Source organism: Cuculus canorus, chromosome 13, assembly GCF_017976375.1.
Source record: "Cuculus canorus isolate bCucCan1 chromosome 13, bCucCan1.pri, whole genome shotgun sequence".
NCBI lineage: Eukaryota > Metazoa > Chordata > Aves > Cuculiformes > Cuculidae > Cuculus > Cuculus canorus.
This window is the reverse complement of record NC_071413.1, coordinates 10,803,244-10,829,538: the sequence shown is the minus strand read 5'-3', so window position 1 is coordinate 10,829,538 and position 26,295 is coordinate 10,803,244. Positions and strand designations below refer to the sequence as shown.

The window sequence follows — 26,295 nt, the reverse complement described above, 5'->3', positions numbered from 1 at the left end:
ACCAAAACATGCAAAGGTTTTGAAAGAAAATGCGTTAACAGTAGTTTGCAAAGCAAGCTTAACATTACTCTGCTTAGAAAGGACTCTTGAAGGACACAGAGCGTGCATCATGCAGTGCCCTGCACTTACCTGTGTCATAGTGAACTACCAGGGAACTGCAATAATTCCCAGACTTCAGCGGGTGAAACTCCACTGTTACTTGCACGGCATCACCAATCCCAAGGGTCCCGACGGAGAGATCAGCAGAAAAAGGGCTGCAACACAGAGATATCAGGACTGTTGTAGGAAATTTGTCGACTATAGTCATTTTGCAGTCTAGTTCACTTCAACTCACTTGTGCAAGCGAGGAGCAACCAAAACACAGACAGTGGAAGAAAAAGACAACATATAGGATCAGAAACAGCACTCATTCTCTGTTCTGAAGGGATCCAGCACTCAGAATGCTACAGAATAACATTCTCTCCCCCATATTCTCCAGGCAGCACTCTCCAGTGAGGCTCAAGTGTCTGCTACCAACATGATCAATGGTCTCTGAAGAGCACAGAGGTGGTAAGAGCTATTTGCATGCACAACTTGACGCTGACTTCCTCAGGAATCCATCTTTTCATGCCACCTATAAACCCCACCTCAAGAGAGGCAAATATCAGACAGAATAAAAGTCTCCCTTGAAGACCAGAAAATAATTATGGCTTAATTTGAAGCATTAATTTTTTTCCTTGAAAACGTGCTGGTTCAACCCAAGAAAGGGTGAGTTTATCAGCATTTCAATGAAAGCTGCTCTAAGAACACTCAGAAAAATCTGAATGAGTGCAAATGCAGATTAGAGTGATGATAACCATGCCATGGAAACAAGACAAAATGAGAATCTCATTTACAGCCTGAACAATTAAATCCCTAAATAAATCAAGCACCATCAACAGGAGCATATCAAGGCCAATTTAATAGGAAGTTTTCTATGTGTTCACAAGCAATGCAATCTGGGACTCTGGGTTGTAATCCAAGCTTAGTAACTGTTTGCTTGGCCCACCAGACAAATTCTGTACAATGTTTTGGAAATAATTATGAAAATGTGTTCGTGTACTTTGGATTCAATATGAGCAATTATAATCTGTCACCAGCTAAACAGCTCTCGACTGACAGACAAAATTCAGGGCTTTAACGCTGAGCAATATGTCAGATGAAACATGCTCCTGCGCAATGACAGATGGGCTTCATGACTCTTGCACAGTCCCACTCAGAAAACAGAAGTTATTTGGTTTAGTGCTCTGTTGGTGGTTGGTTCGTCACCTTAAAAACATGTTCTGGATAGTTTTACCATGATTAGAGAATGCAACACACAAAAATAATGAGAACAACTGGAGCCACACACCAGCTGAAATTTGTTCTTGGAAGTAGTGACACCCGATGGAATTGCTGGTGTTTCTGCTCCTTAAGGAGACATCGCTGTAATGATGGGCCTGACCTGTTCCCCACCGTAACTAGTGACTAATGGAGAAACATTGGGCCTGCAATGTTTATGTGCTGGACCTTGAGGTTTTTATGAGAGGAGAAAAGATAAAGCACCATCAGCCTCAGAACTGGATTACTCCGTGGTCCTGCATCTGCACCGATAGTTCTGCCAGGACTGCTGCTGGTCTCTGCTGGTACCTCTGGGTGGGATCAGTGCCTGGTGCGAGAAACTCACAGGATTCTTTTCCTTTTCTTATGCCAGAAGCGTGGCGAGAAACAGAAAAGCCACCAGGTTAAGGGGAACCCCAGCAACACTTCAGCACTACCACCCATCCCACCACCTTCCTACTTCTCCCCCATGTCGACACACTCCTGCCCTCCGATGGCTGGAATGGAAATAACACTCCTGGGGGTGACTGCAGGGCACACCTGAAAAAGGAGGTTACTTCATATCGTCAAATTACCACAAGAGGAAGAGGATCCAGCCAAGCTCAAGAGCCAGTTCTCAGGACTGGGAAACCAAGCACAAATCAGACACTGCATCTCCTACATCCCACCCCACGCTGTAAGCACAAGACAACCCCGTTACTGCTGCAGCAGGAGCTCCTCATCCTGCACATAGAGCTGGTTCTCCAAGGCCCAAAGATGCAATCTCCCCGGTTAAACTTATGTCCTCTGAATTTCAGTCAACATCACCAAGCTTTTCCCTGCAGCCTACAGATAAGAGAAGATGCTAAGGAGACATCCCTGACACATTGTAATAGCCAAGTAAAAACCACTGCCAAGAGATGAAGTTGGCAGGCAAAGCTTTGCCCTTCTACCCACTAATTGTGAGCTGTTCTTTAAGACAATTCTCAAACTGTTACATCTACCCTTTTAATGAATCACTACCACTCCTGAAAGACAGAAAACACATGGTTTGGAAGGCTTTTTAATAGCTTGTTTTCTTCTGACATGCTTTTTAACTATATCCGTTTATACGCTGGCTTTGTTGTATAAGATCTAAACTTTCACAGGTCCAGACCTCCCAACAGCGCCTTGCAATGCCCAGATTGTATAAACTCATCGAGTCACACGAATTTAGGAATGACCTTCCCACCAGCACCTGCTGAGATCTTGCATATCACTGCCCTTCAGTAAGGGACCAACGCTGAGTTTGTAAGCCATTTCACAATGCTCTGTTTTGGCATTTATGTCTCGCTTACTTTCACCAGGCATCGGCTCCCCTTCTTTACAGAGCTCTGCAAAAGTTATGCCCCCTGAGGATGCCAAGAACCAAATGCTCCTGACGTAATTCAGAAACACAACTGACAAGTGAACAAAACTGGCAATTCTGTGACTCAGGCTCTCAAACCACCATGCTACCTTTTCTCCTGCAACCATACACTTAGTAAAGCAGTGAGCAAGGAGGCTGCAACATCTTTCCTCAAGTCCCGTGGCATGTGTACCCTCTGCAACCAAACCTCTCCTTAGTCTACTGATGCCTTGATTCGCATTACAAAATTATCTCATTTGGGGAGAATCCATTTCATCAAAAGTTACCTCCAACCCCAAGGAAGGCAGTAATGTCTATGGGTGACTGATCTGCCTCATCTGTCCACTAAGATCTACTGCAGGAAAAGCCCAAAGATAATTTAATCTCAGCATTTATTACTTTCAGCAATGGTATAGCAGCCAAAGTCAAGCAGAGCAACTACTCCAGTAAACCCAGTCTGTCATGTGAAGGCATCCGAGATGCCACTCCTATGCTGAACAATTCTGTGTAGCATCAGAGATGGAAAATGCTAAATCCTTGATTTGGGATGGAATAATCCCTAGCAGTACAGGCTGAGTGCTGATAGGATAGAAAGCATTTCTACAGAAGGCTACCTTAGGGGCCAGAGCACAGGACACACAGGGAGATGCTGAGATAAATGGGTTTGTATAGACTTGAGAAGGAAAGATAAAGGCTGGTCTGACTTGTGTTACTTGCAAATCTCAAACTTTGACACTGGTCTTGCTTTGAGCAGGGTGTTTCCTCAGATAACCTCCAGAAGTCCCTTTCAACCAAGAATATTCTACGATTTTATCTTCTAAATCAGTCCAATTCCATTTGACATGTTCCCCAAATTTCTATTCTTTCCTATAAATCGCACACATAAGTACAGACAGATGGTATACAGACAGGCATTATAGGAACTCGACCTTTATGGAAGTTCCCACTGGAGAATTCATTCTGAAATTCCACTGAAAGCCAAAAGAGAGAACAGAAACACAGAAACTTCAGAGTATTTAAAAAGAAATCTGAATGAAAGAGGGGGCAGCCTAATTAAAATAAAATGCTGCTTATATTAAAAGATTTAAATCATCTGTTGGAAATTTCAAATGGATTTTCAAAAGTTCCTAATGAAAAGGAGGAGATGACAGATGCCCTCAGCTGACAAGGGAAATGACATCAGCTTTTGATCTCTGTACACATGCAATATGGTTATCCAGAACACTTTTTTCTGTAGTTTAAAATAAAACTTTTGTAATGCTTCTCACTTCTTTATTGCAAATCAAGACTGCAATGCTTGATTGCTGAAGTTCAGAAACTCTTAGAATGCCTATCAAGTAAGATTCAACACACACTGTATCGCTCAATAGTTGGTAAGTGTATTGCAGAAAGATGCAAGACATTTCCTGCGTATTTATTTTGGTGGTGACAACTTGATCTGGAAAACCCAAAGGAAAACTGCAGTTCCTGCTTGTATACTCCACAGTGAAAAGCACTGTTCCTGCATGTATAGTCCACAGTGAAAAGCACTGTTTCTGCATAAATAGCATCCTAGAAGCCTGCCTTATTAGCTTCGCCAGGCTTCCAGGGAAGCTTCTCTTTGACCCTCACAGTTCACAAGAGAAAAGCCAAGTCCTCTTTCAAGCCCTACTTTCCTGCAGAAGAAATTGAGGCAACTCAGGCAACCCAAGTCAGACAGCAGGTCTTTGCTGCAGTCTTGACCTCAGCTCCTACGCAAAGATCTCTGGGACCACGCAGCTCTCCGCTAATCACCAGCCAGCTGAGCCGGTTCCCTTGCAGATGTGGTGTTAACAAAGCATTACCCCCTCCAGTTCAGCAAACTGGAAAACTGATGACTGCCTTTGGAGACCGAAAGGAGCAATGCAGACTTTGGCTGACAGTGATACATAAGCATTTCAGAAGGTACTTATTGACCAGGAGGTTACAAGTTAGCTATCAACACATTCTAGCTCTGTCCAGGATATCTGGAGGAGATCAAGCTCTAGAAGACAAGGCCCTCAACTCCTGCACCAAATACTTGCTGCATCTTCTGTCTGTGCCCTCATCAGCATTCTGGTTTGGAGCTGTAACGTAGGTTTGGAGCCACTGCCTGTTCATGTCCACTTAAAAGCTCATTCTACTTAAGAATATTTGGTCCCAGGGACCAGACCAAGCCTACTGCAAAACCATTTTCCTAGATCACACAGTATTATTCTCAGCGCCTCAATACCATGCTTTGATCGATCATTTCTGGTTGCACTTACTAATATAGACATAGCTGCTGACAAATTCTTAAATACCTCGTTCACCAGCTCACACCTTACCCGCTTCTGAACGCTGCATTTGCTCTACCTGAGCTGAGCTCCTGGAGCTGCTGCCTGCCATGGAGCACCCTAGACAGCCCAAAGGCAGTCCAGGTGCCTTCTTACATTGTTTTTTTCTTTCAATCTAACAGTATAAGTCTTGCTGGATGCTGTGTTGGAGACAACATTGCAGTATAAAACTCTGCTGCAACTTGCAGTGTTTTGTTGACAGTTGCATTGTGTTTAGAACACTGTAACCAACTACAAAACCTGCATGTCCTGCCTATTTCCAGCTGTGGCTGCAACACAGCAGCTCAGAGGCTCTGGTTCCTTTTTGTTCCTGTTTACCAACTATATTACCACACTACAGTGTTTCACACAAAAGAGATGAGCTCCTTTACCTCTGAGTACTGATGCAGTAGTGGGCCACTCGACTACCAATGTTGTGCACCAACAGAGTTTTCTGGGTGCTGTACTTGACTGGACAGACGGAAAAGTTCAGCTCATCAGGGAAGTCCAGGATAGCTCGAGCACCGATAGCTCGGATTGGCACAATAAACTCTTCCCTTTCTGTGATGCAGGTGAGCTGGTGGAAATAATCCTGCAAGGAAAGAATCCATTTCAGCATCATGCAATTAGTACCATCCCCACGGCAGAAGAAAAACTGCTATTTTGTATGACGCTAACCACAGCATTCAATAATGCAATAATACTTCTTACCTTAATGGCTTTCCATTCCAGTAGCATAATTTGCACAAGGCTGTTAACTTGCCAAGAAGAAACAAACCTATTGATCTACCTTTTGCAGGAAGCTGGCACAACCAGACAAAATTACCTGATACTTTGATTCTGAGGCAACAAAACAGAGTTATTTCATGTAGGGGATTACCACAGTAACAAGAACCTACCTTCGATCCCCTGTGTATACGATCAAAAGGCACCACTAAGAATCCAGCTGTGCCACAGCACTAGCTCCAATCCCAGCAATGCAGCAACATCACTGAACCTTGGCAGGGGATGCTCAGCTACCCCTTCAGGTACACCCTTCACAGAATCACAAGGTTGGAAAAGACCTCCAGGATCATCGAATCCAATCATTCTTATCAACCAATAAACCACACCCCTGAGCATCTCATCCACTCATCTTTTAAATACCTCCAGAGATGGTGACTCAACCCCCTCCCTGGGCAGCCTTTGACAGTGCCCCATGACCCTTTCTGTGAAAAATATTTCCCGATGTCCAGCCTGACATCCCTGATGTCCTCCCCTGGCACAGCTTGAGGCCATTCCCCCTTGTCCTGTCCCCTGTCACTTGGGAGAAGAGCCCAGCTCCCTCCTCTCCACAACCTCCTTTTAGGTAGTTGTAGAGAGTAATAAGGTCTCCCCTCAGCCTCCTCTTCTCCAGGCTAAACAACCCCAGCTCCCTCAGCCGCTCCTCATAAGACTTGTTCTCCAGCCCCCTCACAACATGCAAGATTAACCATCAGTCCCTGGTGAAATACTTAACAAGCTGGACACGGTAACTGTTTTAATGTCAGGTGAGTGTTGGGTACACGTGTATTTCCCACCCCTTCCCAGAGCATTATCGGGATGAGGCTGAGGAAACGCACCCTGACAAAGCTATCTGATCCATCTCCCAAGCCCAGCTCCCAAGCTCAGCTCTATACCTGAACTACTCTTGAGAGATATTTGACAAGTACTTAAAAGCACTAATGATTCCCTGCCCTCAGCAGTCCATTCCAGCTCTACCCTACGCCAAAGTGGTTCTTCCTGGGTCTCACCTCTATTCCACCTTACAGCTCATCCTAACTTCAGGAGATAGAGGTAGTGGTTCTCCTTTCTCTATACTGCACAACCCAGCTGAAGCCTTAATCTGTGGCTTTTGCAAGATCTCTAGAACAAGCAACCCACTGCCTCGTCAGCCATCCTAGCACGCACATAGGAGACACTGGGACATCCCCACCACAGCAACCTCAGCTATGCTCTCCTCAGTCACTGGCTTGTTCAGCCAGATAGCCTCCACCTCTCCACCCCACCCCCAGCTGTCTGGCATTGAGCAGAAGGAAGGCAAATCGAATCACTAAAATCATTTTACTGTAAGGTTGAGCCGAGCAATCATCTCCAGATGTACGCTGTGGCATTGCTGTGCTGCGAGCATCACCTTGACCCTGGTGAAATCAGTGGTAAAACTGTCACAGCGGGGCTGGAAGCCATTACCTTCAGCAGCGCTTCCACTGACAAGTGAACAAGCTCTGCCTCTTACCACTCACTTGCTGTCCTGATCTTTTGTCCTCGGTGCTTTCAACTCATTTGATACTTTGATAATCGTCGAAGCAGCAAGGACGCAATTTAATTTGGGAATTGCACACCGCAGTAAGCTCCCCTAACCAGACACTCGGATTCCTCTGCATTCGGGATTTCCTGCTCCCATATTCACCCCTTCTTGAGCCGGGAAGGGACCCAAGGCAGCCAGGTGATACACGGCTATTGCTTTAACACAACAGCAAACACCCAGTGCCCACCGACTACCTGCTCAGCTGGGGTTTAGGGTTGCAGTAACAAATGCTGTCACATCCAAGATGTAAAAAGAATAAAGGAGGATCTCTTTTTTCCATCCATCTCAAATATTCACACTGGAAATTGCAGCAGGGCTTTAACCTCTCATATTTGGAAGGTAAAATACCAGGAAGGGAACTGCAGCAAACAATCTACAAAATTTAATATCACATTTCAGAAGAGTGTTTCATCTTCAGCAAGTCTTTCTGAATTAGCAATTTCATACTCAATCCTGCAGCCTAAGCTCTCTAAAATAAAAGCTGTGGGCAGTCCACGTGAATTTAAAGCACCTACTCTCTGGGTACTTCACATTCTGGACTGTTTAGATCCACAGACACCGCACTAGCAAAGGAAGAATGCTATTTACTTTTTTTTTGATATTTTGGCCACACTACTGTAATAAAGGCACTGTAAATCCAATTGAAAGCTGCGTGCCTTATTAAGTCTTGGCATGCCGTAGTTACTTATCTCACCCTTCCAGATGCCAGGTAGACAGAGGAGGATGCGAGGAGTTCAGATCAGCAGAGGGATAAAGGAAAAAAGAAATGTCAACAACTGGAGGTATCTGAGGGAAGTAAAAGGAAACCATTTTCAAGTCATTGTCATTGCTAAGGAGTAAGGGGAACAACAGCAGTGTAAGTAAGAGCCCAAGGAATAAATCCTCCCCCAAAAGCCTTTCCAGCTCCACTACTGGTAAAGGGCACTGGGACAGCGTGCACAAAAATCCATGGGGAAAGGGACTTCTCCAGGAATGCAAAGGCAAGGCAGAGCAATAAGGATATGGACTCAGAGACGACCACAACCTCGAGAGAGAAAGCTGCCACTTGCCATTCACGCACAGGCATGTTGTGTGCCGAGCCCCTTCTCCAGGGACACAGCTTCCCACACAAAGCCTGGCTCAGCAAAGCACTTCGGCGTGTGCCAACCCTTCAGTCACGTTCCAGGACCTCACCAAAGTTTGATGGTGCAAAGCTGAATGCTGTGTCAGGTGAAACGGTGGGAATACAAGGGAAGACAGATGCTGGGCAGAAGCTGGCGGCTGGTGCTGCTGTGAACCCACAGCCCTTTAAGCTTTTGAAAGCTGAATCACTCTCCCCTGGGAGAAGAGCAAGGCTGCAGTGCTCACTGCAGCACTGCCCTGCGTCACCAGCTCTGCTCTGCACTCGCAGCCCAGGGGTACAACTGAAACCATTTCAAAGTTGGGTTCTACTTTGCAACTGCAAACTCTTAGCAGACATTTTCACTGCAGGTTTCTAAAGAAACAGGCCTGAGAGAGAGAGAGCGGGGGGTTGCATCACTTCCATGTTTTAAAGACTGCTGTGTTTAGATGCGGCTTCGGGCTACAGACTACCATGAAAATACAATCTTCCTCCTTCATACCACTCCTCTGTGTCAAGGAAAATGCACGTGACTGTATGATGGTTCCTCTTCTCTTATTCACTTTGATAAGCAATAAGCTACAAGCTCTGGCCTTCCAAGTAGCAGCGTTGGCATCTGAATTGGCACCCACTGAAACTAAAGCAAATGCTTATAGCAGAGATGTCATTTCAGGCTCTTTGCAAGCGCAGGCTAACAATAAGGTTGTTATTGCTGTGCCAGTAATTAGCTACCCAGTATACCAGCAAACTGAGGTCAGTTTTGCTGCATAACCAATCCTAAATACTTCACCGAATTCCTTGCAGCAGACAACAGCAAAGAACAGATCCTTGTAGCATGAGGCAACTACGCAAAGCGGAGAAAGCTCCCTGCTGAAAGCATAATAGTATAAAAGCTGGACAATAAGGGTCATTGAAAGAGAAGAATGAGACTGGAGGATGAAGAGAGCTTCACAGCAGAAGGGGTATCCCTCTTCCTGCCTCCCTCCGCTACCAGTTCACAGGAGGCTTTGAAATCAGTTGCTTTGGTCCAGGCTCATTTTGCAAGAGGCCATTTGCCTTCATCTGCTGCCCCTTTCCTCCTCTCAAGAGTCTTCTCAGAGGTATACTTGGAATAGCTTCTGTGTGCTACACAACATCTAACAGGGCTGGATTGAATTTTAAAAGGAGTTAATTTCAGGAATGCAATAACTCATTGTCCTGTCATCTCTTATATTAATCAATGAGCATCACTTCAGTCTCCACTGAGCATCAGTAATGAATTTTGCAAACCTTACAGACTGAACTGGTATTGCCTGAAAATGTTGTACTGCTACAGTGAAAAGAGCAAGAGGACAAAATGGAATAGCCTGTGCTGTGTTTTTATATGCTTCTCACTTCCTTTTTCCTTCAAGATAATCTATTAACAAGCTGAAGGACACACAAATGCAAGTGTTCCTGCCCCACAACTGTTTCCAATTAGGCGAAGACTGTCAGACCATAATACAAAGATACCAGGAACACAGGATGGCACGAGAACACCCACACGGTACAATCAGAGCCATAACAGAAATGCGTAAATCAGAAGCAGCAAGAGTAATTAATTGGAAATGTGGCCCAGCAGAAAAATTAGCATTTCATATCTATAACACAAGTGCCAGTAAACAGAGACATGTCCCATCACGCGGCACGCTCCCAAATGACTGCGAGACAGTAGAAAACTGCTCATTTTTCAAGAAAGGGCTCTGTGACACATGGCATTTCAGCCCCTAGCAACGCACACATCCCCTTTATGTAGGGCTTCACCACAATTTCACTCCCTTGAACGAAGAGAGGCTTCACTGAAGTCAGATCTACTCCAGGAAAGAAAAGATTCAAAGCGAGAGAATTCTACAAACAAGCTCTCTCCAGCCCTAACAGAGGGGTTTGTACCCACACTCCAGTTCACTGGATTATCCACAATCTCTGTGGATCACACAGCAGCAGAGGGGCAGAAGTGGTCCAAAGGCAGCGCTTAAAAGCCTCCCACAAATGAAAGGCAGTTATTGTACATGCAGGCAACTGCGAGCCCAATGCAAGTAGCTTTACAGAACCATTTCCCAAAGGCTGTCTCAGGGATAAACGATTTCCAAGGTGCTGTGCACCTCCTCACTGTGCTGCTGATGCACTTCTAGCTGAGCTGCAGCACCCTGGTACTTCGCTGACTTGCAGTCCATCGAGAATGAGACAAAACGTTCTATTTGTACAAAACTCTAATTCTGCTGTGTAAGTCCCCACGTGCTGCTGCGCACACCCCTCTCCCAACGTCCTGCAAGGAGCACAAACCCAGTTCAGCAGAAGCCACCCGGGTGTTGATGAAGCTGTGCAGAGGACCTCTCTCTGGCAGTGCTCCCTGCTCCCCACACTCACCAGTTCAAGGGCAAAACAAGGGACAAAGTATTGGAAGTTACTGCTCTCCAGGGTTGTCTTGCCCTGCTTCAGCTTGTGGCAATGTTCATATGTTGCTCTGTTGCCTCTAAACCTAAAGAGCAGCACTTCGTCCTTCAGGGGCACCAATTTACCTCTTATGCCACAAAAATGAACACTAATTAGTACTAATACATCACATTTTCAAGGCACCAGTGTACTCCGCAAAGCCTGCTTCAGTGCGATTAAGCTCTTTATGTCACTTGGGTAGTTTGGAGAACTGCCCCAGGCCAAGGTAATTTTTACCCTAAATATTAATCACGTTAAATCATTTCTCAGTCCCTCCAAAGGAACAGATTATTCCACAAGCATGAGGAGCTAGGGCCCATTTCCTCTTTACTTTTCTGTATCTGTGCTGTTTGAGGATGGCACAAAATTGTAAACTAAATCTAAACAGCAAGTGAATGATGTGAAAACTGGTATACCCCAAAAGATCTTGCACCTCTGGCCTGCTGCAGAAACATCTGCTGGCTTGAAGTTATCCCCTGATCTTACTTCTCCAACAAAGTCATGCTAAGACGTAGCATGATGCCAGTGGAGTCAGCCTGTCTGTCTTCGTTTCCCTTCAATGCTTCCTCCCGTCCATGCCATGTTCTAAGCCCCTCTGTATTAACAGGCCGCCAGGCAACAGCACTGATCCCCTCACGCCACAGCACTGAGAATCAGACTTGCCAGGACCACAGCACTGATGGTCAAACCTCTAAGCAAAAACATGGCACGTCCAGCATGGAATAGGTGCCAGCTGACAGAGCAATCCCAGTAACATGCATGAAGACACCAACACGCCAGGATTACCGCCCTCAGGTTCTGTAATAACGTGTCTGCCTGCAGACTGTACCTGCCCATTTATTCCTATACATGCACTTTCAAGGCAGATGGCTCTGTCATCGGCAGTACATCAACCTCCTGTGGAGCTAGGAACACTTACAGCTCAGTGTGTCTGTGCCAGGGTGGCTCCCAGCCACAGGCACAGCACTCCCTCTACCCTAGGTTCATAGCTGGATTGCCGGCTGGCAGGGATCCTTGGGGATGGTACAGCTGCAAGGCTTGAAAACAGAGAGTAAGAAAAAGCACCATCTTTGCTCCAGTCCAGGGTGAGGCAGGGCAGTGGCTGCCAGATAGGGAAGAGAAAAACTCTCTGGATTGATTTCTCTACTATTTTCCATAATAAATAAACCCTTATCATTGAGTAGGGAGATAGCTAAACATCATCACCCCTCCTTGCTACGTTCCTACTGTTCCATATGCATCTTCATTCACAAACACTCCAGAAAGAACAGCTTGTCAGTCCCTGCCGCAGTGGCCAGCAGCGCCACATAACGCTGTGATGAGCTGCAGGCTGCCCAACTACAGCCCAGAGCAGAGCTCACAGCAGGGAGTGGGCTATAACCAGCGTGCAAAAGTAATGATGGCTTTGGACAAAACATTCAGCTGTCTCACTACTGTGTCCAGCGTGATATACTTCAAGGTAGCTCCAGTTTTCAAAGGCAGTAGTCCTCACTCTGATCAGGCTCACTCTAGGTCCTCTTAATAAGAGGTAACTTTTAAACACATTTGTATGTTTATAATTAGTGGAGCAAACCCCTAATGAAGCAGCAATGGGTAAATACTCAAAACTAACACCTTGAGAGGCTGCGCCACCACAGACAGCAGACTCATCCCTGAAGCCAGCAGACATTATGTTAAACATGCCAGTGCTGAAGGATAAAAACTGTCTGAAACATCTAAGAGCCTCCAGCCTATGACAGCATCCTTCACCACGGGGAAACTTTCACCAATTCTAGACTCGGTTCCACCCCACTGAAATCAAAACAGTTCCTCAACACCCACAGCAAATACCCTGTTACAAATCCAGCCCTGCAGGTTCAGCTTCCACTGAGGACACCAATCTCTTGGGACCTCCAGTCTCACCTTGCTCTCCAGAGGGGTGAAAAGGATGCGGAAGGTTGAAGTCATGCCAGGTGCTACCTTACGGTACCCATTACTGGGACTGACCAGCTTGAAGTAAGGCGAGCTCTCCAAGATGACCTTCACTAGCTGAGGAACCTGCAAGGAAAAACACGAAACCAATTTTTCTACCTGTGGAAACATGAGAAGAGACCTGACCATATTCGTGACATCATTTCTTCATCACCTTTCCAAAGCAACTTCTGCTCTAGAGGTAGCTGTACATAATATATAAGGGTGGACTTGACTCCCTTCTGCCTGAGCAAAACAGCTCTAGGGCAGAGGCTGTGAAGGAAGTACCAGTCAGGGAATACGCCACCAGTACAGAGAAACCATCAAAAGTCATCATCAAGCCCGAAGAACCTGCTTGCTTCTGCCTGCGCACATCCATGCAGTCACGCATTCCATGTCATGCACACAGAGCAGCAAGAGGAGACTGCAGATATTGTGGCCTTACTGGGAATAAAAGCAAACTGAAGAAGATCAAAAGGAGAAACAGCGAAATGGAGACAACTCCAGAAACAAGGAGATAGCTAAGAGAATTTCAAGGCAGCTGCAAAGAAGCAAGGGAGAAGTGTCATGCTTTACAAGGAAAGGCTGATGCAGAAGACCAGAGCAGTCAACTTACCAAAAGAATGGAAAGCCAGACAACCCCTAAGGCTGTGTCTATCAATTCTAGGCTTCAAAGGCATCTCCTGCTTTGAGATCTAGACCAGCATTGACTCACAGTGTGGCTTCATTATTAAAAGCCAGTCTCAGCTCTCTGGAGGCTCTTGCTGCCTGGAGATGGTAGCCAGGCAGCTGCCAGCGCACGCAGGAACGCCAAATTTCTGGGTATTCCTCCCCATATCCAGGAGTCCCTGCAGGCACTCTGCTGCGAGTTTCTGCCCTCTAAGATGCCATGAGCACAGAGACAGCAAACATGCATTTTCTAGTACACAGATATCAACCCCAGAACACCAAATCTCATCTCACAAAGTCTATAACAGGTGATTTTTGACTGACAGGCAGCTTCACTGATAAACCCACATGAGGCTGGGCAAAAATGGAGATCCATTCTGCACCACCCACCCAAAGCTAATAATCGTGGCCAAAGCAGGCCTGAACTCTCGAAACACCCTTTGCTTCCAGCAATGTCCTGGAACAGCAAGTTCCAGGGGGCAATTCCACAGTGCAGACAAACTTTTTGGTCATCAAGTCCCTTGGGAGATGAGCACAGGTGGCCAAGACCTTCAGCAAAAGCCACCTACAACATCTTTGAGGATGGTAAGGAACAGCCTAAAGATAGAAGAACAATTTTACAGCACACAGGTAAGAGTGAGTACACAGTGAAGCACTTGTGTTTGAATGATCACAGAGCCTCTGTTTAGAATAGACTTTGCTGTTAGCTGGATTTTTATGGAACAGAGAACCTCAGGCTACCATGCAGTGTAGGTCAGTACAATCCAGAGGAATCTGGGAAAGTGGTGAGAAAACTTGGAGACAGAGCACAATGTCACTTTTCTCCAAGACATTATCAAAGGCCAACAAAAAAGAATACAATAACCTCTCCTGGGATTATCACCTCTGTCTTTGTATTCTTAAATATGTCAAGGATTTGCCTTAGAGCTGACCTTACTTTGACACCAGTGCTGTTCAGTGGTTGAGGTCTTACTAGCTTCAAAACAAATTCACCTTGGGAAAAAAAAATAAAATAATCAATGGTTCACACATTGCCTCACCTATGCAAGGCATACAAATCCCAAGATGCAGCTGTACAATGGCAGAAATGTTGGCGCAGGTGTTCTTTTCCACTTGAGGAAGCATGAACAGAGCAAATGAGCTGTTTGCCAACTACCAGCCAACAGGCAAAGAAACATTTTGAAGTGCTGCATGGATAACGGAGCAGCTGAAGCCAAAAGACTTGGTGGAAAGAAATAGTCACAGGAGAAGAGAAGTTAAGGCACATTTTAATCAGGAAAGAGGATACCTCCTGCAAAGAGTGCCCAGAACCAGTGTGGACCATGCCAATAGTATCCATTGGGCATAGGCATACACGCTGCATCTTTCCAATATTGCCAAGCTAAGCACCAGACCAGGAATGGCACAGTTCCCTCCTGGAATAACTGAGGCACCACACCTGCACCCTTCCTTGCTAAAGGGTCTTCCATTTTCAACAATGTCCTTGTCAAAACCTATTATCTCAGAACACACCGACTCCTCTTGTTGTTCCTCCTCTTACAGCTTACAGCCTTTTTTTTCGTCCACTTGCTTGTTTCCACCAACAGGCAGATTTGGAGAGAGCGTTAATTCACCTGCTCTGTTGTATACCTCCATCTTCCCACTCTGCCTTTCTCTCACATATATATCTCACTCTTCATTACAGAAGAAAACCTTTAATTACATGTTTCTTTTTCTGACCTTTCCCTGCTTCCAGTACACTTAATGTTAGGTGTCAAGAGAAACTCTCATGCGTACCTCATTCCCTCCTAGAGCATTTTCTAATTCAGTCCCTTTCCTCCCTCTTTTCTTTTCCCACCAGCTTGCTTTTGGCATAAGCCTCATTCCAGTGAATGTTTCCCCAGCTGAAATTCAAAAGGTCTCGATCTTCCCCTTACAGTGGAACAAAATTGCTAACATTTTTCAACTTCCCTTCTCAGCTTTCTAGGGACGTCTCAAAAATGATTACAACTTTTTCAAGTAAAGGTGGAGACCTTCAAGAGCACATTACTCTGCATGTGCTGTGTTTTTCCGAAGGGAAAGCAGAGTGCCACATTGTCTTAGAAAAACCTGAGCAGAAGTGAATTAAGCTTACGCAGGAGCCTAAGGGGTCCCCTAAAGGCCTCCCACTGCTTCTGCTAAGTCCATCTGTTTCCAGTGTCATCACAAAACACCTTTCCTGCAGTGCTAATGCCACTAATTATAACTTATTCCAGTATGAAGTGGAGAAGACTCAGCCCCTCTCTTCTTTGACAGTGAGCTACGCAAAGGCAGCTAAACAGACTGGGAGAGGCAGAGATGCCCTGCCAGAAAACAAGATGAACCAAGCAGCCACCATGACGTGGTGCACCCTCTCGAGGTAAAGCATGACAGCAGGCAAGAACTGTACCGCCCTCAACAGTCCCATCAACCCAGGACTTTCCAGGGGAAGGACGCTGACCAGAGAAGCTCCTTTGGGTTAGATACCACCAACACACAGACAAAATCAGGGGAGTATCCCCAGCATGGGGAGATTTCCACCATTTTGAGAAATACAGGTAATGAAATACTTTATTCTGGATGTGCTGTGCTGCAGCAGGTAACCGACAGCACGTGAAGTGTATTGTTCTCTTCCAGCACGATATCAAACCTTCACATCCCAGCTCTTACCTTGTCATCGTTCTTTAGAACCAGTGGCACTTCATAGACCTCACAGGGGATGTAGTTCTGAAATACCAGCTCTAATGGGAAAGGCTGAAATGAACTCTGTTCCCAGTCACCTGCAGAGTGCTGGAGATAAAAGATAGACAGCAAGGAGAGGTTCAGCTGCTGGATGAATCATCAAGGAGCATCCAACGCTGATCTCTAGTTAAGTGCAGTCTCTTGGTGACCACATCAGCCTGGCTCACTCTAGGGAAACAGTAGCTCACCCCTCTGTGTTCTGAGCAGATCAAAGGATTCTGGATCACCTTAAGCAGGCTCAAGCCACAAATCATTTTTGGTAGGTGTTTCGCCAAAAGGCTTCCTCAAAACCACAAGGCAGCACTTATCTCCAGCAGAGCCCTGTGCTCATGTGGTCACACAGCTCTAGAGCACCTACTGAAAGAGCCATGAGCGCTCATAGAGCAAGTGAAACAAGAATTTACACAAGACTCCATGGGAGACAGTTTTGGGATGATCTTTACTCTGAGAGTGGGGGACCAAGCCCCATGTGGCTCCAAGTATCATTTTTTATACGAAGCCTAGAATGTAACACACATCACAAAAACACTGATGTGAATTATTGGACTCGATGATCCAGTAGGTCCTTTCCAACCTAGTGATTCTATGAATGCTTAATGGTGATTAGATTCAGCTCTTCTCAGCACAACCAGGCAACCTGAATAAAACTGGGCTTGGTATCTCCTTTTTCTGCAACCTTTAAATGGATGCATTATTGTATTTTATTATTGTTGGCCGATTTAATGCCACTGCAGAAGCATGCCTGAAAATATACACTAACAGAAAGTGTTTACAGAGACATTACTTTGAGAAAATTCCTCCCTGTTTTGTCTCCCTGCTTCCAGTTGCAGCGTTCCCACTCTAAAGACATAGGCAGGTCTCCTGCTCTTCCACAGAGATCACGGTCATGCTGAAGCCAGTAGGTGCAGGACACTGACAGCTACTTGTGTGCTCATCTGATACATTCCTAACCTCCTGTGCTGTCTACGGCAGTCCTTAACCAATTTGTTACAGGTCTCTTGCTGGCAATTTTCTGCTTAACAGCCTATCTCAGTAATCTACCCATTTGGCCCATGGGCTATACTGAACAGTCCCACAAAAAAGAAACAGCTTTAAATATACATCTAAGTAAACATCCATCCAGATAAGGCACATCCTCACTCTGCCCAGGGTGATTCCCCTGTATATCTGGCAGCATCCTGCAGCCTCCAAACCTAACACTCTTAAGGGTCCCACGTGTTGTCCCAACCCAAAGCATGAATGTAATGGTTTTGTTAAATCTTGAGAAAATACCACAGAGCCCTACAGCCTTCAAAAGCCAACGCTGCCACCATGAAGGGAGTCATTTGACAGTGACTACACCAAAGCAAGAGGTGGCTATTTCAGCAAGAGGATGGAAAATGGAAAGGTAACGCCCTTGTATCCTGCCTCAGCCTTCCCCCCAGTACTGTGCTTTAGCCGTAGTAGCTCAACTCCAGCAAAACCCATCAACTTCAGCAGAGGCTATTGATATTGACCTAGTGCAGATCAGGACTTCAGTGCCTCGCCAGGAAAAATGCTTTCCCTTCCTCTCCGACCAAAGGCAGAAGGAACTCCATCACCACTAGTAGTTTGAAAGGACAACAGGACCTAGTCACTGAGGTCTAGGTAAGCTGGAGGCAAGCCTGTCACAAGCACGCACGCTCTTCAAATGTCATATCAAATTGTAAGGAAAAGGGCAGGAAAAGGCTACCTTTTGATGGAAGGTTTCACTCATGTCTCGAAGCTGGATAATCTGGGGCTGCCTCACCTCCTGACTGCTGGCCAGCCTCTGCTCAGTGGTGAGACACATCTCCTTCATGAAGGCAGATGGAGTCAGCTGAAATACAAAATATCAACAAGAACTACAGAAATGCCTTTGTTCGGAAAGGCTTTTCTTGTTCAAGTGCCACTGATGAATAATTTGTGACCACAGCCACTAGGATAGTCCTGAAATCCCCCAAGTTCCCTGCTGAAATATTTAACAGCAGTAAATTAATGATACACATGCACTAACCAAGTGGCTATGTCCCATTAGCTTCTCCCTCATGATGTGATGTGACATTTTTGGGAACCTCTGCTCTTCAGGCATTTGTTTCCTCTTTAGTTGTGCTGGGCTAAGCCAGTGACCTTTGGAGAGGGTGGGGAGGAGCTATCAGAAATCCCCTAACTCCATCATTGCACGATGCTCACAACCAACACGCATGTGGGGATGTCAGTGCTGGGTGAGTCAGAGGAAAGCAAAAAACCAGCATTGTGCCAAAACTGATGTGGAATGAGTTTTCATTATCTCTTTTAAATTACGATTTGTTTTCTGTCTGTTCTGGCCTCCCAGATCTCTCCACAGAAGTACAGGGATATCTCCTTGACAGAGCCTCAGCACTAGGTCATCTCCAGTCGAGTGAGCTCCAGTCAGCAAAAGGAATGGGAAGGAGAAACTGCCCCAACTCCATTGCTGTTTGAAGGGCTGGATCTGTGCTCCACACTGACTGTAACCAGTTTGAAACCCACTCTACCTGGGACGAGCCACATCTCTCAAGTCTTCAGGCAGCTTGAGCTGTCTGCCACCTGTCCAGCTGCCTGGAGGGAAGGTATGGCCGAAACAGCACTTGTAAGTATACCAACACGACAGCAGCTATTACTGCCCACCCAAAGAGAATGGAAAGAAGCACACGCTCATACTTCAACTATTCCAGTGCAATGCTTGAGACATTGATTTAAATTGGTTCCAGGGGCACATTCAGGTAAGACCCTGGACTTGTCCTGAAGCAACACACAGTCCAGACCCCACTGCACCACAACAGGCACTTCCAACAGAAGCACAGCAGTGAGGAGATGTGGAGGTGGCATCTACCTTCACAGTGGTGCTGGATCACAGGAGGGGTGGGCAGAGAAGGCACACAGGGAGGACTTCTCAGCCTTAACACAGCTCCTACCTGGCCATGGCAGGTACTTACAGTTAGAGGCTTCTCTGTTACTTTCACAAGCTTCCAGTTAAGAGATGCGGCCACTTTGCTCTGGAATGCATCAGCGTTTTTGGAGAACCCCACAGACTGATGGATCTTGCCAGATGCCATGTCTCAGCTCATGTGGAAGGAGCAACAACTGGACTAAAAATCCAGAATCCCATTCATGGTAGACCCAAGGATACACCTCTGTCTCTAGGCTCTGGCATCCTTCCTAAGTGGACAACAGAAGGCCTCCACACCCCGTTTCATGATTAAACCATATTAAAGCAGCAGAATTAAGACACATAGAAACAGACCCCTGAGTTATTTCCCCTCCCTTCAGTCAAATGGCAAGGCTGGACAACCAGTGATGAGCAATCTGCACCCTCTTGGAGTAGTCTAGCTTTTGTATGTTCCCACTCCCCAGGGCACGTGGGGACACACACAGCAGGTCCTGCTGCCAATGGGCTACTGCCCTCATCCCCAAGACAAGAGGGAGGGGTAGGGATGCAGGATCCCCTTGATCTCTGTGCTCGTGGATGCTCCCATTCCTGTCACGGGGAGGGCAGTGCAGGGCTCCACCAGCCCATCTCTCTCCGGTGCTCCTTAGCCTTTCTCTTTCCAGGGGCAGCTCATCCCCTGCCATCCCTCACCCAGCTGCTCTTTCTGCCACCATTGGCTCTCAGGGACAGGCTCTGGCACTGCCTGCAGCCCGGGACTCTGACAGCTGCGTGTTTTCCTGGGAGCTCAGTCTGTGGGGCCGCACCTGTACTGGCGAGCGCAGTAGATGCCACTCAGCCAGGTGGGCACCACAGCCCAGCACCTTCCACCTGGACTCACCTCCAGCTGCAGGAGAAGGCAGTCCCTGCACCAAGAGCCGAGAGCTCCGCGTCGCTCCTAGTGCGACCGCTGCTGCCCTGGCAACAGCCAGGCTTCCCGCGAGAGCTCCCGGCTCCCTCGCCACTGCCCCGATGCCTCCCAGCCTCAGGAAAACCTGCGTGCCAAGCTCTGCTGCTGCGCTGCAGGTGGCCCAACGGCAGCCCCATGGGCAGCCGGACAGAGTCATTTGGTCTCTTCTCCCAAGTAACGAGGGATAGTAAAAGAAGAAAGCCTTAAGCTGCACCAGAAGAGGTTTAGATTGGATAGTAGGTAAAAATTTTTCACCCAAAGCATTATCTGGCACTTGAAGAAGCTGCTCAGGGAAGCGGTTGTGTCCCCATCACTAGAGGTGTTCAAAGAACAGGTGCAAGTGCTCAGGGATATGGTTTAGTAGTGGAGAGGTACAATTGGACTCTGAAGGTCTTTCCCAACCCAATAATTCTATGATTTTTCCCTTATGTTCCCTTTGCTGGTAGAGATGGATGCTCCTGTTGTTACCAGAGAGAGGGGAGTTCAGGGCTCCGAAGCCAGGGAAGCAGGGGAGATGGGACCTGCAGATCTTCCCAGCTGCTGCTGCCCTCCTGCCAGACTCAACACCGGCAGACAAAGGTCAGTTTCTTCACCCTTATTTCTCCAGGCAGACACTGCAATATGGATACCACAGCCTGGCTGTTCCAGCCGATTTTCTCCTATACATTTAAACCCATCAAGATCTCAAGATATGGCACAAAGTGCCAGCAGGTTTTTTCTTGAAACAGGCTCAGAGTGCCCCAGTTCCACCCCTGGCTCAGCCAGGCTCCTCAACCTCCCTGCAGCATCTGTCACTGGAGGGAGAGCCTGCATATCTCCTGCGAAATCATGTTCCAACCCCAAGGGAGGTAAACTCCCCTTGCCAGGGCCTTAGACACCCAGACAAAATCCTGGCAGGGAGCAGGTAACAGCTGAAGCAGCTCTGTGAAAGGGGAGCAGCCGAATCCCTGGGGATCAAGCAGAAAGGGACTGGTGCTCTCTGCAAAAAGCAGCTTTATCCCATTCACTCAGTTTTTGTGCACAAGGCCCTGGGAGGATCCCTGGCATTTTGCAAAACATGCACTCTGCCAAAGCTGCTTAATTTCTGATGGCAGAGAAAGTGAACACTACAGATTATTACTTTGTCTAACAGCAACTCAGAGGGATACACTGCATTCCCAGAGAGCACAGAGGGGTGATATCATTGCAGGTGTACGCTACCAGCCAGACTGCCCTTCGTTGCCGGCTGCTGAGCAGGAGGAACCCACAGTCAGCTCGTTCTGCAGCTTTCTCACCATAACCATGGCTCTTGATGGCTACAGACAGCAAGCAGTCCTGCCAGGCTGACATTCCTGCACAGCAATGGACCTGAAATTAAAATCAATGCGAGTGGACACACTTTGCAAACCTGCACACGCAGTTCAGGACACTCCACAGGATGCGTTAAGACTGCAGTAATTGCTTTCTGACCTCGTCCTGGGCTCCACCATGCTTGGAGAGGGCAAAGCCATAGGACAGGACTGCCCTCTCACAGAGCTGGCTGTTCAGATACACAGGTGTAGCTGAGACAGGGAAGTGGAGGGCAGACCAAGTCTCTTCTAGCTTCTTCCCCAGGACAGGACTTACTAGTTCGAGGAAATGGTGGCTTGAAAAGTAGGCACAAAAAGCAGCAGCAATCCACCCCAGGGGAGACCCACGCTTTCAAAAAGAGAGACCAGAAGTTGAAATTCACTCCACCTCAGATGCTCAAGACTATGGACTCAGAAGGTGTGCGGTTTATCTCACTGCCTCCTCTCCATTCCTGGGGTTGTACGTAGCCATCCTTGTTCCCACAGGGACCAACAAGCCCCACTTCCCTTACTAACACCCTCTCTGCCCAATAAGCTCACCTGTTTTCCTTCACAACATCCAAACATCGCCATTACGTTCAGCTTGGAGCCACCATTTCCAGTTCACGCTTGGCCCTCAGTTGGCTTCCTGTGTTTCTGACTCCGAGAATGACCCATTTCAAGCAGCACAGACTGCAGCTACTCCCAGGGAAGCAGAGAGGAGAATACAGCCCAGCACAGAAGCACACTGGCCACTTCAGCATTTCAGACAAGCCACCCTTCTCCAGCCTGGCAGGGTCTGACCAAACCAGGCTGTTGGCCCTGTCTCCTTGAAGGTACAGGAAACCGTTAGTCTGTGCAGCTAACTCTGCAGAGCTGAAAATCCTTCCCCACATCCCCTGGGAAAAGCTGTTTACATAGCTCTTATCCTCCTGCAGAAACAAACGAGCATACCGCCAAGGGCGACAGGCAGGCATCTTGCCTTATTCCCTTCTCCTTTGCTGCAGTGCACGAAGGACACAGAGCACCACAATCCAGTGTCCCCCAAAAGCCCTGCCACGGGCTCTGAGATGAGACCTGATGGCACAGGCACTGCCTGGCTCCTGAACACCAAAACCAGAGCCCCTGGGGGCCCTGAAACAGGCACAGCAGAAACAGCTTTCCTGCCATCCCTGCTGGATGCACCGGGTCAGGCCCACAGAAAAGTGGGACTCGATTGGTGTCTGCAAAGGGCAGAGCTGCAGCAAAGGCAAAGACAAGGGCTGCATTGGGGATCCCAGGAGAGGGGAGAAATGCTGGCACAGACCGCTTACACGATCAGATGGGAGCATTCACTACTACCATTTAGGAAGAACTCTGGTCCTCAGTTAAAGAAAGGTCTGACCACAACACTCCATTTCAGATGCTATCAAGACACTTCCTATGGAGTAACTGCAGTGAGACCACTCACTTAACTGCAACTTCATGAAGTCCCAATCACGCAGCCCATAATCCTCTCTAATTCAAGCAGGGTTCATATCTGCAGTTTCCTTATTTCTCAGAAGAAAAATAGCCACGTCTGTCCTGCCTTCCTCCAAGCAATGCAATCCCACATTGATCATCTTAGCAGCGCAGACCTCAACGCACAATCTTGTTGGCTTTCTCCCTTTTTATCCCCATGTTGGGAATCAATTTTGTTTCCTCATTTTTTTTTTTTTTTTTTTGCTTCTTTTACATCTCACTTCCAAACCCTGAACTGCTTCTCTACTTCTTTTCTAAATCAAGACAACACTTCAAATGCCTGCAGTTTGGAGACCCTCACACTAGGTTTGCAGCCACGATATCCAAAGAGTAAACAGGGTTTTTTTTATCCCGTATTTTTTTAAGACAAAGTCAAGTCCTTGACCCCAACAAGCATAACACCACCGTTTCTTTTTCCTTAATACTACAAAACCATTTAATCCAGCCAGCTGTCTTTGTGTGAATGTAGAAGAAAACTTCCAAGCCTCAAGAAGCAGCCACAGCTCAAGGTGAATGTCTGACATGGAGGATAGCAAGGCAGCCACTAAGGAGACCATGCCATGGTGTCACACCTCAAACCCACAAGCCACACACTCGCTTCCAGGCCTGACTGGTGGGTGTGGGTTCATTTCTCTGTGTGGCAATCCGGAGGCCAGCAAGGACACTCCCAGGGCAAAAATCAAAACCCATGTTTATCCTCGCTCCGTCAGCTCCAAAGATCACACTAGATACCATAAGCAGTCTTTCCTCCAGCATCCCCACGTGCTTCACGTGGTCCATAAACATGGTCCTTGGCAATCCCAGCTTCTGACATCACTTGGCAGATCCATTTGCCGGAGGACTGGTGTCCTTGGCTCCTGGCTTCACAACAAGTGAGTCACCCACAGCCTCAGCAGGTCTAGTCCACCTCCTGCAGGGCAGTTCCAAACACCAGCAATACTTATTTGGGAAAAGGCAAAGTCACAAGGACTAGCAAACAACTCTCATTCAATACACTGCTGTGAATACCATGGAGAGGTTTATCCAGCCTCTCTCTCAGTAATAACCCTCTCTCTCTGTATTGTCTGAGCAGCCCAATATTTTTAGCAACATATAGAATAAGTTCTCTTAGTAGGAAGTACTATTTTTTTACCAGATTAACTTGATGGGAACAAAAAGCATTACCGACAAATCTCATCTAATCCATATCGTTACAGCACACTGGATAGATGCACCTATCTTTAAAACACACGCCTGCAGCAGTCCCAAAAGGCGGGGGGGGGAAAAGCATCTCAGCTTTGTGAACAGGACTGTGATCCAGATAACATACCTCGATTTTCCTGTGCAGTAAGTTTATCATGCAGCAGCTTGTCTCCAGCAACTGCCCACAGGCAGGGTCTTGTCCCCTAGAAGACACATAAGGTTTCCTACGCCAGATTTGCTATGGGGTCAGATGTCCAGCACACCAGAGGTCAGGTACAGCTGCCTGCCTTCTGCTTGGTCACCCCCTTGAAAACCTGGGAAAAAAGGGGAAAGAGAAGGGCACTGAGCATCGAGGTGACGCCTACAGCCCTCAGCATCCTGTTTCTAAAGAAAAACAGAACAGGGCAAGTAAAATTATGCGTAAGCACAACTTTCTACTGGTATCCATCACCTGAACTTCTAACTGAGAAACAAATATCTAGTTTCTCTTTAGCACAGCCTCCAGGCAGACACCTTTTTTTTAACCCTCCCTGACTACCACTCCCACCTTTTTAATTAGGCACTGGATGCTGATTTTTCTCAGCATCACCATGACTTGCTGATCCAAGTGCAGAGAGATGGCTTTAGTTTCATTTTCCTAGGACTAAAAGGCAGAAGTTTCCAAACTTGCTTAGAAAACAGGTTTGGGTTTTTTCTTCCCCCCCCCCCCCCCGGCTGGCTGCACCAGCAACGAGATGTCCTTTTACAAATGATCTCTCATTAAAGATACACCTGGGATTAACCAAGCCAGCTACATCAAACCCTCACAAGGACTAGCTGGGCTGCAAAGGGAGCTGATGAAGCTCCTTACGGAGCAGACCTGGGCAAGCAGCCCAGCAACGAGACCCATCAGCAAGCCAGCTTGTGAATAACACTTCTCCCAGCAAATGCAGTGACAGCTTTGCAGGCTGGCTCTGGAAGGCTCCAGCTGCTAACAGAGCACAGCTCTGCCCTCCTGGGTTTGCATGCCCTCCCTCCCCAGGCAGGGGCAGCAGATGAGAGAGCAAACCTCCCTTCAGAGAGGGAATTCGGACCTGCAAAGGCAGCTTTGGTCCCTGGGCTTAAGCTTCGTGCCTCTCCACTGCTCAGGAAGCTTTTCTGCCTTGTTAGGCAAGCCGGTCCCTCCCTGTCCGCCGGGAAGACCTTGGGGAGGTCAGACCAGCCCCTTCAAGCTCGCTGGGCTGCATCTCTGTGCAACCACACAGGGCTGCCCCCTTCTTTTAGTCTCAGTGGCAAAGTGCACCGAAAAGCAGTCAAGGTGGAGCATTCCTTTGGGAGGGGAGGATTTCTCCTTCCCAGGAGTTTGCAGGGCAGCAGACAAACTGGCTGACTTTTGCAGACAGCTCTAAAGGCACATAACCCTCTAGAAATGCCCATCATTAGCCCTGCTATTCTTGGCCCACAAAGCTTGTTTGTCTCTCACAAAAGCTTTAACAGCACTACACTTGCACACATCCTGTCTCCCTGGGAACTAATCCTATGCTCACACTCCTTGATTTAACCATTCATTTGAGCAAAAATCCTAGGCCTTGAAACACCCAATATGGAATGAAAATAAAGGTTTGACTCCTGGGTATATATGCCCCCAAGAAATCCTCTCTCATTATGGTCATCATCCAAGTAAACCTGAAAGAGCTGCTCTTGAAGAGAGAAGCAACACAAGTTGATCCCCAGCACAGCCTTCCCAGAGCTCTGCTCAGTCTCCTGGTAGGGCAGGGGCTGCTGCCAGTGTGGGCTCCTTGCTTTCCCAAAACCCCCTCTCAACATTCCCGCTTGCCCCAAGTCTACGTACAGGTCCATCTGGCAACAGCAGTTGGCTTTCCAGCAAAATAAATTCATCGAGGAAAGAAAAGGCAGCTAGCACCTGCTCCCCATCAGGGCTCGCGGCACAGCAACACTGCTGCGACTCCGCATGGTTTATAATGTTTTTTTCCCCCCCTCTTTCTTTCACTCATGGAGCACATCACACGAGTCATCAGTAGGGTCAGGCAAAGAACCATGGAGAAACGTAGGTGGGAGAGATTTCCGATGTCTCTAGTACAACCCCTCCACACAAAACAGACAATTTCATCCACACAAAACAGACAATTTCAATGTTAAAACAGCAGATGTGTCCAGCAGTGTTAAATATCTCCACCGATGGAGATTCCCCACCTCGCTGGG

General features: G+C 47.3%; 1 protein-coding gene across 1 annotated transcript in view; it reads right to left on the bottom strand.

The window, feature by feature from the left end:
• Positions 1-19,324, bottom strand: part of LOC104068383 (HYDIN axonemal central pair apparatus protein) — a 125,484-nt gene extending 106,160 nt beyond the window's left edge. Inside the window, 6 exon segments of the mRNA XM_054079080.1 lie at positions 130-254; positions 5,409-5,608; positions 12,795-12,929; positions 16,179-16,298; positions 17,962-18,087; positions 19,205-19,324. Of these exon segments, the coding sequence (XP_053935055.1) occupies positions 130-254; positions 5,409-5,608; positions 12,795-12,929; positions 16,179-16,298; positions 17,962-18,087; positions 19,205-19,324 (826 nt within the window).
• Between the last annotated feature and the right edge of the window lie 6,971 nt (positions 19,325-26,295).